Genomic DNA, 14,236 nt, shown 5'->3' on the forward strand with positions numbered 1-14,236 from the left:
AATCGATGTTGAATCTTAATTACGCGAAAGGATACTGGCGATGCGCCGCGTAGCGGGCGCGAGCCGAACTCTCTCGCCGCGCGAGCCCGCGCCGCGCGCGTCCCGTCGTGCGCTTGTGGCGGACAACTGACCGCCAAACAATGATTCATCAGGAATCTGGCACCGATTTAGCATTTGAAGCCGAAAAGATGTTATCCCAGTTAAATGATGGTGACCAGGTTTGCCGACTCAATAAAGCTCTCTACGGCCTCAAGCAAGCAGGACGTTAGTGGTACAAGAAACTCAAGGAGACCCTTCGGTCAATTGGTCTTGTTCCCACTAAATCTGATCCATGCGTATTTGTTGACGAAAACAGTCAAACCTTCGTCCTAATATACGTGGACGCCATTCTTATCGCATCCAAGGATTCAGGGAGAGCGAATCAAATTAAGAGAGAGTTATTCCGACAATTCAAGATTAAGGATCTTGGCAAAGCCAAATACTGCTTGGGGATCGAGATTCGTTAAGAAAAGGAGCATATTTACATATCTCAGGCCGGATACGTTCGTAAAGTCCTGAACAGGTTCGGCATGATTGATTGCAAACATTCTAAGACGCCATTGATTGTTGGATCGACTCTATTGAAGGAGGACGGTACTGGAAACGGAGGAAACATACCTTACAAGGAACTCACCGGCGCTCTCATGTATGTTCCAATGGGGACGCGTCCGGACATTGCGCACGCCGTGAGCGTTCTTTGTCAGTTCAACGATTGTTATAACAAGTCGCACTGGTCAGCTGCAAAGCACGTGTTGAGGTATTTGAAGGGCACCATCGATTATGGTCTCAAATACGTCAGAGACAATGAAGGGCTAATAGGCTATGTCGACGCCGACTGTGGAAACTGCAAAATTGACAGGAAATCGTATACTGGTATGGCATTTGTCCTCGCCGGCGCCGCAATCTCATGGGGATCAAGAAAACAACGTACGGTCGCATTGTCATCCACGGAGGCCGAGTATCTGGGCCTCACCGATGCTGCTAAAGAGGCTGTTTATTTTGTCCAATTTTTGAAGGAATTGGGCCTCGGAGATTTTGCTACTGTTATCCTTTACAACGACAACATAGGTGCTGCTCATTTGGCTCAAAATCTGATTCATCACGCCAGGTCGAAACATGTTGACATCCGTTGTCATTTTATTCGCGAGGCTTTATCTAGAGGGACGATTCAACTGGAATACCTTCCTACCGAAGAGATGGCAGCGGACATGCTTACAAAGGCGCTTTCATCACCCAAAGACGAGGGCTGCCGCGAATCCTTGGGCATTGGGCCTATTGGAGATCCAGCTACGTATACACGAAATTGAGGGAGAGTGTTGAGGATGCAATTTCCGTATTTGTATGTTCGCGATTAAAGTCACTATAGAATACTCGAAGCGCTACCGCGTCTCTACTGTCATGTTTTTTTCTTCGCGCTGTTTACTATCGTTACTTTTGTATCTATCGAAAAAGTTTTGTCTCTCTCAAGTTACAAAGAACGCATAATAAAAATGTATCTAATTCCTGTGTTCTTTTAATACGCCCTGCTAACACATTATAATAATGCAAAATACAAATAATTATGTTAAAAATTTTAAAGTAGGGGAGACCGGGGCAAACTCGACACCGGGGAAAACTTGACACTAGGCTTTTTGCCAATTTAAATCTATCGTAGAAACTTGCCTTTCCTACTGTAAATGCGTTTTTATGTGCCAGTATTATCAACGGAATTTGGTGACATTCTGAGTTATGTTGTAATTTTTAGCGCGTTTTTGATGGTGAAAAGTAATTTTTCTGATTACTCGAAAATTTTTACTCTTTCATCGAGCTTTACTCTTGCGAATCTCCCGGTATGTGATTTTGATGGGAAATTCGATGCTCTATACGAATCCGATAATAGTTTTTGCATATTTTCAAAATTTTTATATTTTTTGAATGACAAAAGTGAAAAACGACGTTCGGGGCAAATTCGACACCACGCCGTTTCATCGGCTCTTAATAACAAACGATGCTTATCATGCAGCCATATGGTCCATGACAAATGTGTGCGCACGTACGTCTGATCGCGAATTTACTTGCATAAATTGTTTTTCAGACATGAGTTTAGATGAAAATAATTGAAAGTTCAACAATTTTTATTCTCATTATTTCCAATAATTGTTTTACTTAATTCCGAATTTTTGTACTTTCTAAATACACGATAAACAATGTATTTTTAGTTTCAGATAATAAAAAATAAGTTCCAGATCAAATTGTGTCGATCAGGCAAAGTGTCGAGTTTACGCCGGCATTTTTCAATTTGAAAATTTGTCTTCGCGTCACTTTTTTTCCTGGGGGCAAGACTAAGCGACGTACAGCAAAACTTCCTTAAGCAATTTTGTACCTGAAGGAACACTCTTTAAATGTGTACGATTAAATTTGCTTGAAAATTTTAATTAATTGTTGAAAATTGCTTTTGAAAAAATTGTGTCGAGTTTGCCCCAGTCTCTTCTACATAGTTTTTTAGACAACGATGATTATGACATTTCTTAAACGTAAGTTTGCCGATTCGGACTTTGCGTTGTAATATCTCCGCTCATAGGACATGTAGAAAAAAATTAAAACTTTTTTTTACGTAATTCAAATCCAAGCTGTCGATTAAATCTATTAAGAACTTGATGGCCCCAGCCGTTTCTGAGATCCGATAATCTTAAGTACTTGCAATCGGGTGATTACAGTCGGTCTTGCCACTTATGTATCGCTGGCACATGAACAATACATTATCAAAATATATAGTAGTGTCCCTTGGCGTGGGACACTACTATATGCTTTGATAATGTATTATTGGTTAATATTGAAATAATTATCATGTATGTTGTTATATTTCTCAAATTTGGAATAAAATGATAATAAAATGTCATTCAATTAGGACTGGTCATTACTGGAATTGTAGCTTAAAAGAAAACACGCGTCAGTATCTTTCTCTCCGATTTCGATCAACTTTAGATATATTGTAGTATAGATAAAAAAATAAAATATTTTTTTTAAATAAAAGCTCTTATGCACGTCAAAGGGATAACATACTCTTAAAAAAATGACTTTTAATATTTTAAGTATATTGAGAGATAAATATATTGAGAAGACGCCTAGTTTCATGTGAAAGCGGCCTTATGGTCGGCAAGTTTTGAGATCTCGACTCTCAGTCCGTATATCCCTTATTACCAAAGAGGGCAACGGGAAACCACTTTGGTTATTACTTCCCATAATGTCACAGAACAATCTAAAGCGATAAGGCCTCTAGTCCCGGACAGCTCTTTGGTGAGCGCGCGCGCGCGCACGCACACACACACACACACACACACACACACGCGCGCGCGCGCACACGCACACGAAATTGATTTGATTAAGTTTACAAGCTTTTATATTTTTATATTGTGCTTATTATATTTTAATCCTTATTTTTTAGCATTTGCACATTATTTATATTTTATTGAGTTTTATTTTTGATTTTGCATGTTTTTTTGTGCCCACTGCACTTCGGTGCTGTCCTTGGTTGGTAATATGCATGTAGTTATAAACCCGAAACTGGTAATGGAGGTAGAAGCTAGAATGAATAGAGCTTACACATACCTTAGAGGATCAACACTTCTACACCACAGGAAATCTTCATTATATCACACTAGTACTGGGTAATAGAGATTTTTGCACTATTATTATTTGTGAATTTGTGTGTATTCATACATGTGTATGATATACATAGCAGAAAATTTTGTGTATTTTTGTTAAAAAAGGTCCTTGTTAAAATTTTTGTGTATATCATACACATGTATGATATATACAGTAGAAAATTTTGTGTATTTTTGTTGAAAAAGGTCCTCGTTAAAATTTTTGTGCATATCATACATATCATAGTAAAAAAATTTTCTGTATTTTTGTTAAAAAAGGTCTTTGTCAAAATTTTTGTGTTAAAAATGTAACATACTTATGTGTTAATTTAACTAATTTTGATTATGTTATCTGATTTATTTGTGTTAAATTCATATTTAAGTAAATCAAATGTTAAAATAACACATTTTATATTTAATCGTAAGATTAACGTAAAAATAATGTAGTTTTGTTACAAAAAATTTCCTTTTTGTTTATATTTAACATTATACAGATGTTTCTTGTACATAAAATTTTCGTTCACATATCATCAAACTTTTCTTTATTTTGTGTTAAATTATGAACATAATATTTGTGTCATAATTTGACATATTCATATTAGGGGTATTCAAATAAGTTAGAGTTTAACGGTTTGACAGGTTATGTCGGGTTAAAGTCGGGTAAAAAATTAATTTTTAAACTTTTAACCCAAAGATTAATGTGATAGGTTAATGAGTCACATATGTATTTTGCATAACCTTAAAGAGTAGCGCGCCCAAAGTTTAAAAATTAACTTTTTACCCGACTTTAACCCGACATAACCTGTCAAACCGTTAAACTCTAACTTATTTGAATACCCCTATTATGTTAAATTAACACAAAAATTTGAGTGAACCGTTTGGGACATGTGATTTATGTTACATTTTTAACACAAATTTTCCAACCGTGTACATTTTTAAAAATTATACATTTTTAAACCTACCAGATAATAAAAATATTTAAGGTAATGCTGGAGTCATCTGTTTTACTGACAATATGTCATCTTCGCGTACGTGCCTTTTTTTATTGGTTCTATGGAATTATAAATCCTTTTCCAGGATTAAAGTATACACGCAAACGGAGAAGGGACGAGTCAACTTTACGTCGAGAAAGCAAAAAAATTATATACTTCTATAATTTTTTTCTTTCTCAATGTGAAGTTAATTCGTTTGCGAGATATATACTTTAATCCTGGAAAAGGATTTATCATTCTATAGAACCTGCAATAAAAAATGACCGACGCGAAAATTAGGTTCTGTCGGTAACTCCAGCATCGTCTTAAATGTATTTGAGAAGTTAACAAGAAGATATAGAACATAATGATTATGAAGTAATAATCTTTTTACAAAAATTAGCACCGCATTTATATTTTTCAATGCACAATTATTCTATATTTTTTATTGGATATATTAAAACAGTTTTGTAGTACAACAGATGTTTAAAATATATAACAGTTTTTTACATTGGCGCGTGCATTTTGCGCCTTTGTTCACTTTTTATATTAAGTAATTGTACTATAAGTATAATATTATATAGGTAATAATCGATTTCAATTCTCTACCTAGGAAAAAATGGAGGAGATCTGACCGTGTCTGATTTGATAAAATGCGATAGAACGAGATCTGAAATTTAAGTAGAGTCAGATATCTAATTGGGTACAATTTTATCTCGCCAGATCTGCATGGCCATATCTGATCACATCCAGCCAGACATGTTAAACTTTAGTCCGATCTCACCAGATCTGGCCATTGCCGCTGTTCGATATTGAATCGCAGATCCAATCAGATCTCTTCCGATCTTGTCGGATCTGAGCAGATCTCATCAGTATAGAACTTATCCATTATTAATTTTTACACCTAATGATTATATCAAATATAATATTAACTCTGTAAAGGGGGAGCTTAAATGATTTTCGGTCAAAAAATCAATTAAATTTTATATTAAAAATAGTTTTCTCAATTTTGAAACATTAACATATATAATAAATATAGTCTCTGTCAATTTGATAATAATTGTCAATTTCGACACCATATTTAGAATTTATTATAAATATTCCATTAAGAAAGTACCATGCAAAATTAATTAATAACGGGTAAATATAAAAGATTAATGAACAAATTAATAGACGGCGATACGAGTCAGGCGCGGTACGTAGTGCGCAAGTAAAGAAATTAATAGTTACAGAAGTAACGAATTACAATGTATATATGTATATACATATATTCCAACTTAATAAACTGCGCGCCGATTATTTGTCGGACTTGAAACACAGCTATCGTTGGAACATTAATACCCTTCCCTCCCCGGAATTAAATCTACACGATTTAATTATTTAAAAAACTGTAAAGAAATTATTGCGAAAAATATTACCTCAGCCAGGATTCGAACCTGGAACCTCCCTCATTCCGTGAAGGGCGTCGTACCAATTCGACTACCGAGGCATGTGGTAATATTTATCGTAAGAACCGGTTAATAAGTTTATAATAATATACCCTATAATGGATCTATCCATATAAATTTGTATAACTGTTATAAATATTTTTCTAGTATATTATTTTACTTGACAATATCAAATTAATATGAGATATATTATTTCTAGTTTCAGTTTACACAATTGCGTTTTAAGTCCGACAAAGTCCATATTGGCACGCAGTGCCAATTTAAAAAACTGAAACATGTATTTAATAATAATTGATATTGTGTAATATTATTAAGCATCAAGATCCACTTTGACCGAAAACGGCACTTCTCATTGCTTATGTTATTTTAAGTTTTCTTTTTTTCTAATTTTGCATAAGATACTTAATTTTTTTAATTGACATATTAATTTTTATTAAATATTTTCGTAAACAGTGAAATTACCAGTAATAATTCGTGAAAAAAACTGTTTTATATAATATATATTATAGTTCTTATAAACAAATATATTAATCGTATTATTTTGCAAACATACCTTATAATTTAAACTGAAAATAATATAATCGTATATGAAATGATATAGTCATATAAGATTATATATGATCAGATCAGAATATTGCATCTCAAAGTATCCGATAGATGGCATTCGATGTGATCTGTTTCTCGTATTTAAAATTTGACAAACAGTGTTATAAGAACGGCATCAAAAAGACACGACACTGTCTTGCGCTATTCTCGCGCGACGCTGTCTCGGAGTGACACAATTTTTGTATCAGTTATATTGTGAAGTCCACTCTTATAATAAAGTGGCACGCTTAAAAAATAACATTTGAAAATATATAACAATTTTCTAAAACTTATTTAAATATATATGTCCTTATATATAATCTTATATAATCATATATGACCATATAAACTCTTATCAGGCCAAAATTCATATATGATAAGATAGCTTCTTATATGAGCATATAACACACTATAAGAGATATTTTTTATATGTCCTTATATAATCTTATATAATCATATATGACCATATAAGAGTTTTTTTATGCAGCTAAAATTCATATATGAGCATATAAGACCGCTTCTTATATGAACATATAAGACATTATAAGGGTTTTTTTTCCCGGGAGATCAGTTTCAATATGCTCAGAACTATTCGAAAAATATTTTACATAAACCGGAACTCCGAGTTTCTACACAGCATATCACTCTATTCTCTCTAAGTACGCGACGCTTGGGCGATATAAATTTATTAAAAAATCTTGCAATATAGCTAGTGTCGGGAACTTTTCAGAAAATGCTTCAGTATGCTCAGAACTATTCAAAAAATATTTTAGATAAACCGGTACTCCGACATTTCGTACAGCATATCACTCTATTCTCTCTAAGTACTCGGCTTTCGGGCGGTATTGATTTATAAAAAAATCATACAACATTGCTAGTGCCGGGAACTTTTTATAAAATGCTTCAGTATGTTCAGAACTATTCGAAAAATGTTTTATATAAACCGGAACACCGAGTTTTCGTCGGCATCTTACTCTATGCTATGGAAAACTAGCAGATAATTTTTTCAAAGGATTTTTTTGCCAAAATTACCAGAATTATCGCTAAAAAGTATCAGGAACTGTAGAACTCGACTGTATGCGAGAAAAACTCTCTTTTATTTTTGATATGCTAGAAAATGATCTTCTACGGGAAGTTAGCAGATCATTTTTTCGATCGATTGTTTTTTGGGTAAAATCGCCAGAACTATTACTAAAAAGTATCAGGAACTATAGAACTTGACTGCATGCGACAAGAACTCCTTTTTATTTTTGATCTGCTGGAAAATGATATGCCAACTTCACAGACACGTATTGGAGTTGCTTTCGTAAAAAAACATAAATTGAAGTAAATATTGTTTAATATTGTTTATTTTGTTTACAAAAGGTGCTTGAAAATTCCTTCACGATTCAGAACAACTATGACAACTGACACTTAATACTGCCGATGTCATCCGCGAAACTCCAAACATATATTTTTTAAAAAACTTGAAACAATTTATTAATTCGTTCAATGATAAGCAGGCTAGAGGGATATCTAGACAGAAAAGGTTTAACCCTGAGTATAGAGAAGTCAAAGATAATGAGGTTCAGAAAGGGAGGAGGAAGGAATAAGAAATACGACTGGAGATGGAAGGGAAAAAAATTAGAGGAGGTTAAAGAATTCAAGTATCTGGGGTACACGCTGAAGGAGAATGGAGGTCAAGAGGCGCACATCAGAGAGAGAAGAAGGAAGGCAGCAAGAGTAATGAGGGAAGTGTGGGGGATAGGGAAGAGGATGTGGAAGAAGGATTGCAAAAGAAGGATCTGGCTCTATGACACCCTGATATGGACGGTAATGGGTTACGGTGCAGAAGTATGGGGTTGGAAGGAAAGGAGGGAGGTAGAAGGTATTCATGAGAGATATCTTAGGTGGGTACTTGGATTAAACTGGAGGACACCGGGCTACATGGTCAGAGACGAGCTAGAAAGGGAGAAGATGAGAGCTAGAGCAAGCAAGAGAGCATGGAAGTTTGAAAGAAAACTGGAAGAAGGAAGAGGAGGGGAAATAGCGAGAAAGTGTTTAGAGGAAATGAAAGAGATGGAGGAGAGGAAGGATAATAGGAAGGTGGGAGCAGAAGAGAAAAGACTACCTAAAAGGGATCGGAGTAGAAATAGAAGGAGAAGAGGAGTTGGAAGAAGAGGAATTGGAGAAGAAGGAGAAAGGGAAGGAGAGACAAGAAAGGATGGACAAGATCACGGAATCGAAGTTCAACAGGTGGTATAAGAATATTAGGAAGGACGGGATCCCGGACTATCTAAAGAAAGGATGGGAGGAAGCGAGGTGGAGTAGGGTTGCAAGATTCAGACTTGGTAATGAAGTGAGGGAGGGACTATCCTGGGGAGAAGAGGAGGATAAAAGGTGCAGGATGTGTGGGAGAGAAGAGGAAACATGGGAGCATGTATGGGAGGAGTGTGCCAGATGGGAGGAGTGGGATGGAGAGGGATGGCAAGACGTAGTGGGAAGATTACTAGGAGAAAAGGGCGAGGGAGAGAAATGGATGAAAGCAGTAGAGGAAATGAGACGAGAGGGAGGAAGGAGAAGAATGGAAAGGAAAGGGGGAGGAGCTGAGACGGACAACGAAGAGACAGGCAGGTAGAAAAGAATGGAAGGATGCTCAGAATGGAGCAAGACCAAGGTAAAAGGAAGAGGGACGAGAGCGAGGAGAAAGGGGGTAACTCATGTAAGAGAGAATGGTGGTATAAGGACAATGAAGAGTACGAGGAAGAAAAAAGAAAGAAAAACATAATTATTAGAGTCGAGAAAGAGATATGGGGTGAAGGCGGCTCAAACTCAAGAAGATCTGCAGAGGAGGAGACTACGAAGAAGATGGAAGAGAATCTCCTAATGATCTCGGACGAGGACGAGATGGACCGGATGGAGGGACCGGAGGGAAGAAGCTGGAGACGGTAGGGAGGGGATTAACAGAGTGTAAAACATGTAAAGGGTTGGGCACGTCCCTCTAAAACGCCAAGTTCATGTATCATATGTAATAGGTGACGGGAATTGTTGTAAAGGGTTGGGTACGTCCCTACAAAACGCCCTTTTGGACCCCTTGTGGGTAATAAAGTACACATTATCTATCTATCTATCTATCTGTTTTATATAATATATATATTATAGTTTTTATAAACAAATATATTAATCGTATTATTTTGCAAACCTACCTTATAATTTAAACTGAAAATAATATAATCGTATACGAAATTATATAGTCATATAAGATTATATATGATCAGATCAGAATATTGCATCTCAAAGTATCCGATAGATGGCATTCGATGTGATCTGTTTCTCGTATTTAAAATTTGACAAACAGTGTTATAAGAATACCATCAAAAGACACGACACTGTCTCGCGCTATTCTCGCGCAACGCTGTCTCGGAGCGACACAATTTTTGTATCAGTTATATCGTGGAGTCCACTCTTATAATAAAGTGACACGCTTAAAAAATAACATTTGAAAATATATAACAATTTTCTAAAACTTATTTAAATATATATGTCCTTATATATAATCTTATATAATCATATATGACCATATAAACTCTTATCAGGCCAAAATTCATATATGAGCATATAAGATCGTTTCTTATATGATCATATAAGACATTATAAGAGATTTTTTTTCCCGGGTAACTATAATAAATTAAATTTTCGATGATCGATATTCGTCTAATGTGATATTTAAATATATAAATATGAGTTTATTTATATATAGCAAATTAAAGATATTCAATTAAATATCTTTGATATAATTATATAAAAATAATTTACGATAAAGATATTATTTGCAGAAAACAAGTATTTTTTATAAACAAAAAATGTTAGTTATTTGTTATAAAAGCATTTTCATCAATTTGCCTTATATTTAAAATACAAAAGACAATCACAGAAATATAAGTTATTTCGTACATTGTAAGCTTACAGATGATGGATAAACAAAAGTGAAAAAATTCTCATATTTATAATTATTTAATAGCTAGATTACATTAAAAATTTTGTTGAAGTTATTTGGAGACTTGCATAAATAATTACCAACTCGAATAAGAATTATTAGAGACTTTACATCTTTTACTTTAATTAATAAGAATTATTTGCTGGTTATACAGGGTATAACAAAGAGGTCGGAAATTGATTGTTGTAAAAAAAACAGAAAAAAATTATTTTAAAAAATTTGATTGCATTTTGTAGACGCATTCACTTTTGCAAAATTGCAAATGTAAAGATTAATGAAAATTAATATTATTATTCGATTTCTTTCATTATTCTACGCATAAAAGTATGAAGGTAAAGTTATCAAAAAGTGAATACTTTATGAGATATCTTATATTTTATATTAAAAATGTCACGACAAAATTTAAAATATTTCAGGAAATTCTTAACGAAAGAGAGCTTTATCTTAATGTTTTGAAAACATCTCGACAAGAGTTACAAGAATATGACATAAAAAATAAGGGTCCCCGTTTAAAGAACTCAATGTGACCTTGATGTAACTTTCCCAAGATCGTTCAAAGTCAAATCAATATCACCACAGAATGGATAACTTGGTACCCTAAAACTTTTGTATAAAACATTTCTTTCGAAAACGTCATTTTTCCGAGATAATTCAGTGTCCCCGACCTTTTTGTTATACCCTGTGCAAATGTCGGATCATCCGATAGATGGCATTCAATGAGATCCGTTTCTCGTATTTAAAATATGACAAATGATAGTATAAGAACAATATATAAATCAAGTGTACCGCCGTACAACTTATATCATTAGTTCACGGAGAAAAAGTTACGGTTGCTACAACAGAATAATAATGTTAATTTTCGCCCATCCATACAAAAGGGTTATGGAAACCATAGTACTCTGGAAGTGACCTATATGGTTGCCCTAACCTTAGTAAGGGTAGCTACTATATGGATGTTGCAACCATAATATATGGATGTTACAACCGTAATGAACAAATATTCACCCGACAAAAAAAATTATTTATTTCGAAATTTTATTACTATTTTTTAACTAAATTTGTTTCTTAAGATGCAGTCTATGATTCTAAATATTTTCTCGTATTTGAAAAAAACACTTACCTTGGTGGGATTCAAACTCGGGACCTCTGGATCGTGAGCCAACTGCCTTACGTGGTAGACTACTTCTTAATTTAATGTAAGTGTTATATATAGTCTACATATGGCATAACCAGCGCAAATATATAATTTTTCAAAAATCATCTTAACAAACAAATTCAGTTTAAAAAGAGTAATAAAATTTTGAATTGGATATATAATATAATATTTCTTAATGTCGGGTGAATGTCAGAAACCAGTGTCGGCTTATTACGAAATTTTGTGTTCGTAAATATATTTATGAAAAAAGTATATTTATAAAGTTAAAACATCCTTATCAAATCCTTATCAAATCCACTTTATTCTATGCAGAAATTCTTTTGCGCGCGCAATGGAACTAAACTCTCAATCAGTGATTCAGTGCTGTACCGTGCAGCTATATCTTATGGATCTCTCAACCATAATATTTGTGCTGCAGACCACATAAGAGAGATAGCAATAATCCTTTGGTTGAGGCAACCATATACGAGGGTATTGTAACCGAATGTCACGTATCGTAAGAACTACGGTTATGAAAACTGTATAAATGAGCATATCTTAACAGCTACATTCAATGTAATATCAATTTAACTTGAATTCACATACATTTCTTTTTCAATCATAGAGAATGTTGTTGTAACAACCGTAGCAATTTTCTCCGTGTTGTATCGCACGCTTATATAATAAAGTAGCACACAATTTCGAATTGAATCGATATATTTATGGTTTTATAACATTTTACATCCCTTCTTAATTTTTAATTATATCTGAGCAGATCTGGATACATTCGGTAAATAATTATATATTTCGGCAGATTAAATTATATCTGGTCAGATCTGGTTATATATATGTTCGGATGACCAGATAGAGACAATTTGCAGATCAAATTATATCTGGCCAGATCTGATGAACCAGATCTGGTCATATCTCGGCAGATCTAATTCTTTTTTCCCGGGCGACGTTGGTAAAATTGGCCCTAAAAAGCTTTCGCATCTCATGCCAGTGATCCCCTTGCAGGTTAAACAGATTTTTAGATTGGCTATCGGATCGAGAGTTTTGTTCACGAAGTTACAGTGATCGCACTTGTTGAACAGTTTGATGATCATGGAAATCAGATTTGGATCACGGATCCAGAAGATTGGCATTGTAGAGAACAAAGTACTTTGAGTCCAGAAAGAGGTTATATATTTTTATTTTTGTATTAATTTGTTATTTTCAATTTGTCATTTTATTTTTACATTTATTATGTATTGTTTCTTCAATGACTCTTTTAGAAACTTTATGATTATTCAGACATATAATTGTAAATATTTTCAATAATATCATATGTCGTAGATATATCCCAAAGCATTAAATATGTAACAATTGCATGTGACAATAAGTTAATTATAATTAACTTAGAATACAATTATTACATATTTACGTTGTTATGTTCTTATTTTAACTTTTAAAATAATACTTTAATTATGTTGTAATTTTCAGATATAACATTTTTTGGAATGAAATATTTGAATAAAAAATACAAGAAAATTTCTAACATAAATTTTCATTCTCAGTTGGTGCAACTTTTTAATATCATTATTTTTTGTAGGAATAACATTGACGCATACACTTGGCACCTTTTTTCACCTTTTTTTTAAAGTTTTTAAGTTTTTACATATTTAATTAACAGTAGGTATACGGAAGTTTATAACAAAAATATCATACATACAATACGTGTACATGTGTGGGACAAATACAAATTTAAGAAATCATAGTAGAAAAGAAAAGTTAAAAAGCAAACACCACAACGTGGTACAAAGTGGGCGTGTTCAAACGCATGATGGATGTCAGTGTCACTCTCGAAACACATGTTTAGGTACCACAGAAACGCGACCAATGTTTGTCTACCATCCAACCCGCTAATTATCGGCACCGTCGTCGCTGCCTTTGTCGGCTCCGACACTTTATAGAAATGTGAATCTTTGATTTAATTTCCGCAGGCTCAGACACATATGTCGTATTATTGCTCTTTGCTAAGAAGGTAAAAAAAATTTTTTAAACCACTATACTTATTGTATTACACTAACAATAAAATCGTTGCATTATTTAAAATTAAAATTAAAATTTGCGTTAATGATAAGAATTAATAAAAACATAGATCAGTTTTTTTAATACTTATTATATAATAAAAGTTGGGTTTCTAGATTATATTATAACATATGTATACATTAATGTTATTCATTTTGCAAAGATTGATACACACAATAGAAGGATTATCTCTTACTTTGCAAATGTTTGTTAAAAATGTAGTATTGCGTATGACATTCACATACAAATTTTCGAATAAAGATATAAAAAAATTGTTGCTGTTTTAACATTATTTTTTGTCTAAAAAAAATTATATAATATATTCGAAGTTTATAAAAATTGGGAAGAAAGACACACTTCTTGTACATATTTTTTTTGTAAGAGGAATT

At 33.6% G+C, this 14,236-nt stretch overlaps 1 protein-coding gene across 1 annotated transcript; it reads left to right on the top strand.

Moving 5' to 3' along the window:
• The first annotated feature begins 569 nt into the window (after window positions 1–569).
• Window positions 570–1,346, top strand: LOC139786498 (uncharacterized). Its single transcript, XM_071725649.1, has one exon. The coding sequence runs from the start codon at window positions 570–572 to the stop codon at window positions 1,344–1,346; it is 777 nt and encodes a 258-aa protein (XP_071581750.1).
• Window positions 1,347–14,236: the final 12,890 nt, after the last annotated feature.

Source organism: Temnothorax nylanderi, unplaced genomic scaffold (genome assembly GCF_030848795.1).
Source record: "Temnothorax nylanderi isolate EJ_2023f unplaced genomic scaffold, tnyl_v1.0 TNYL_tig1053_pilon, whole genome shotgun sequence".
NCBI lineage: Eukaryota > Metazoa > Arthropoda > Insecta > Hymenoptera > Formicidae > Temnothorax > Temnothorax nylanderi.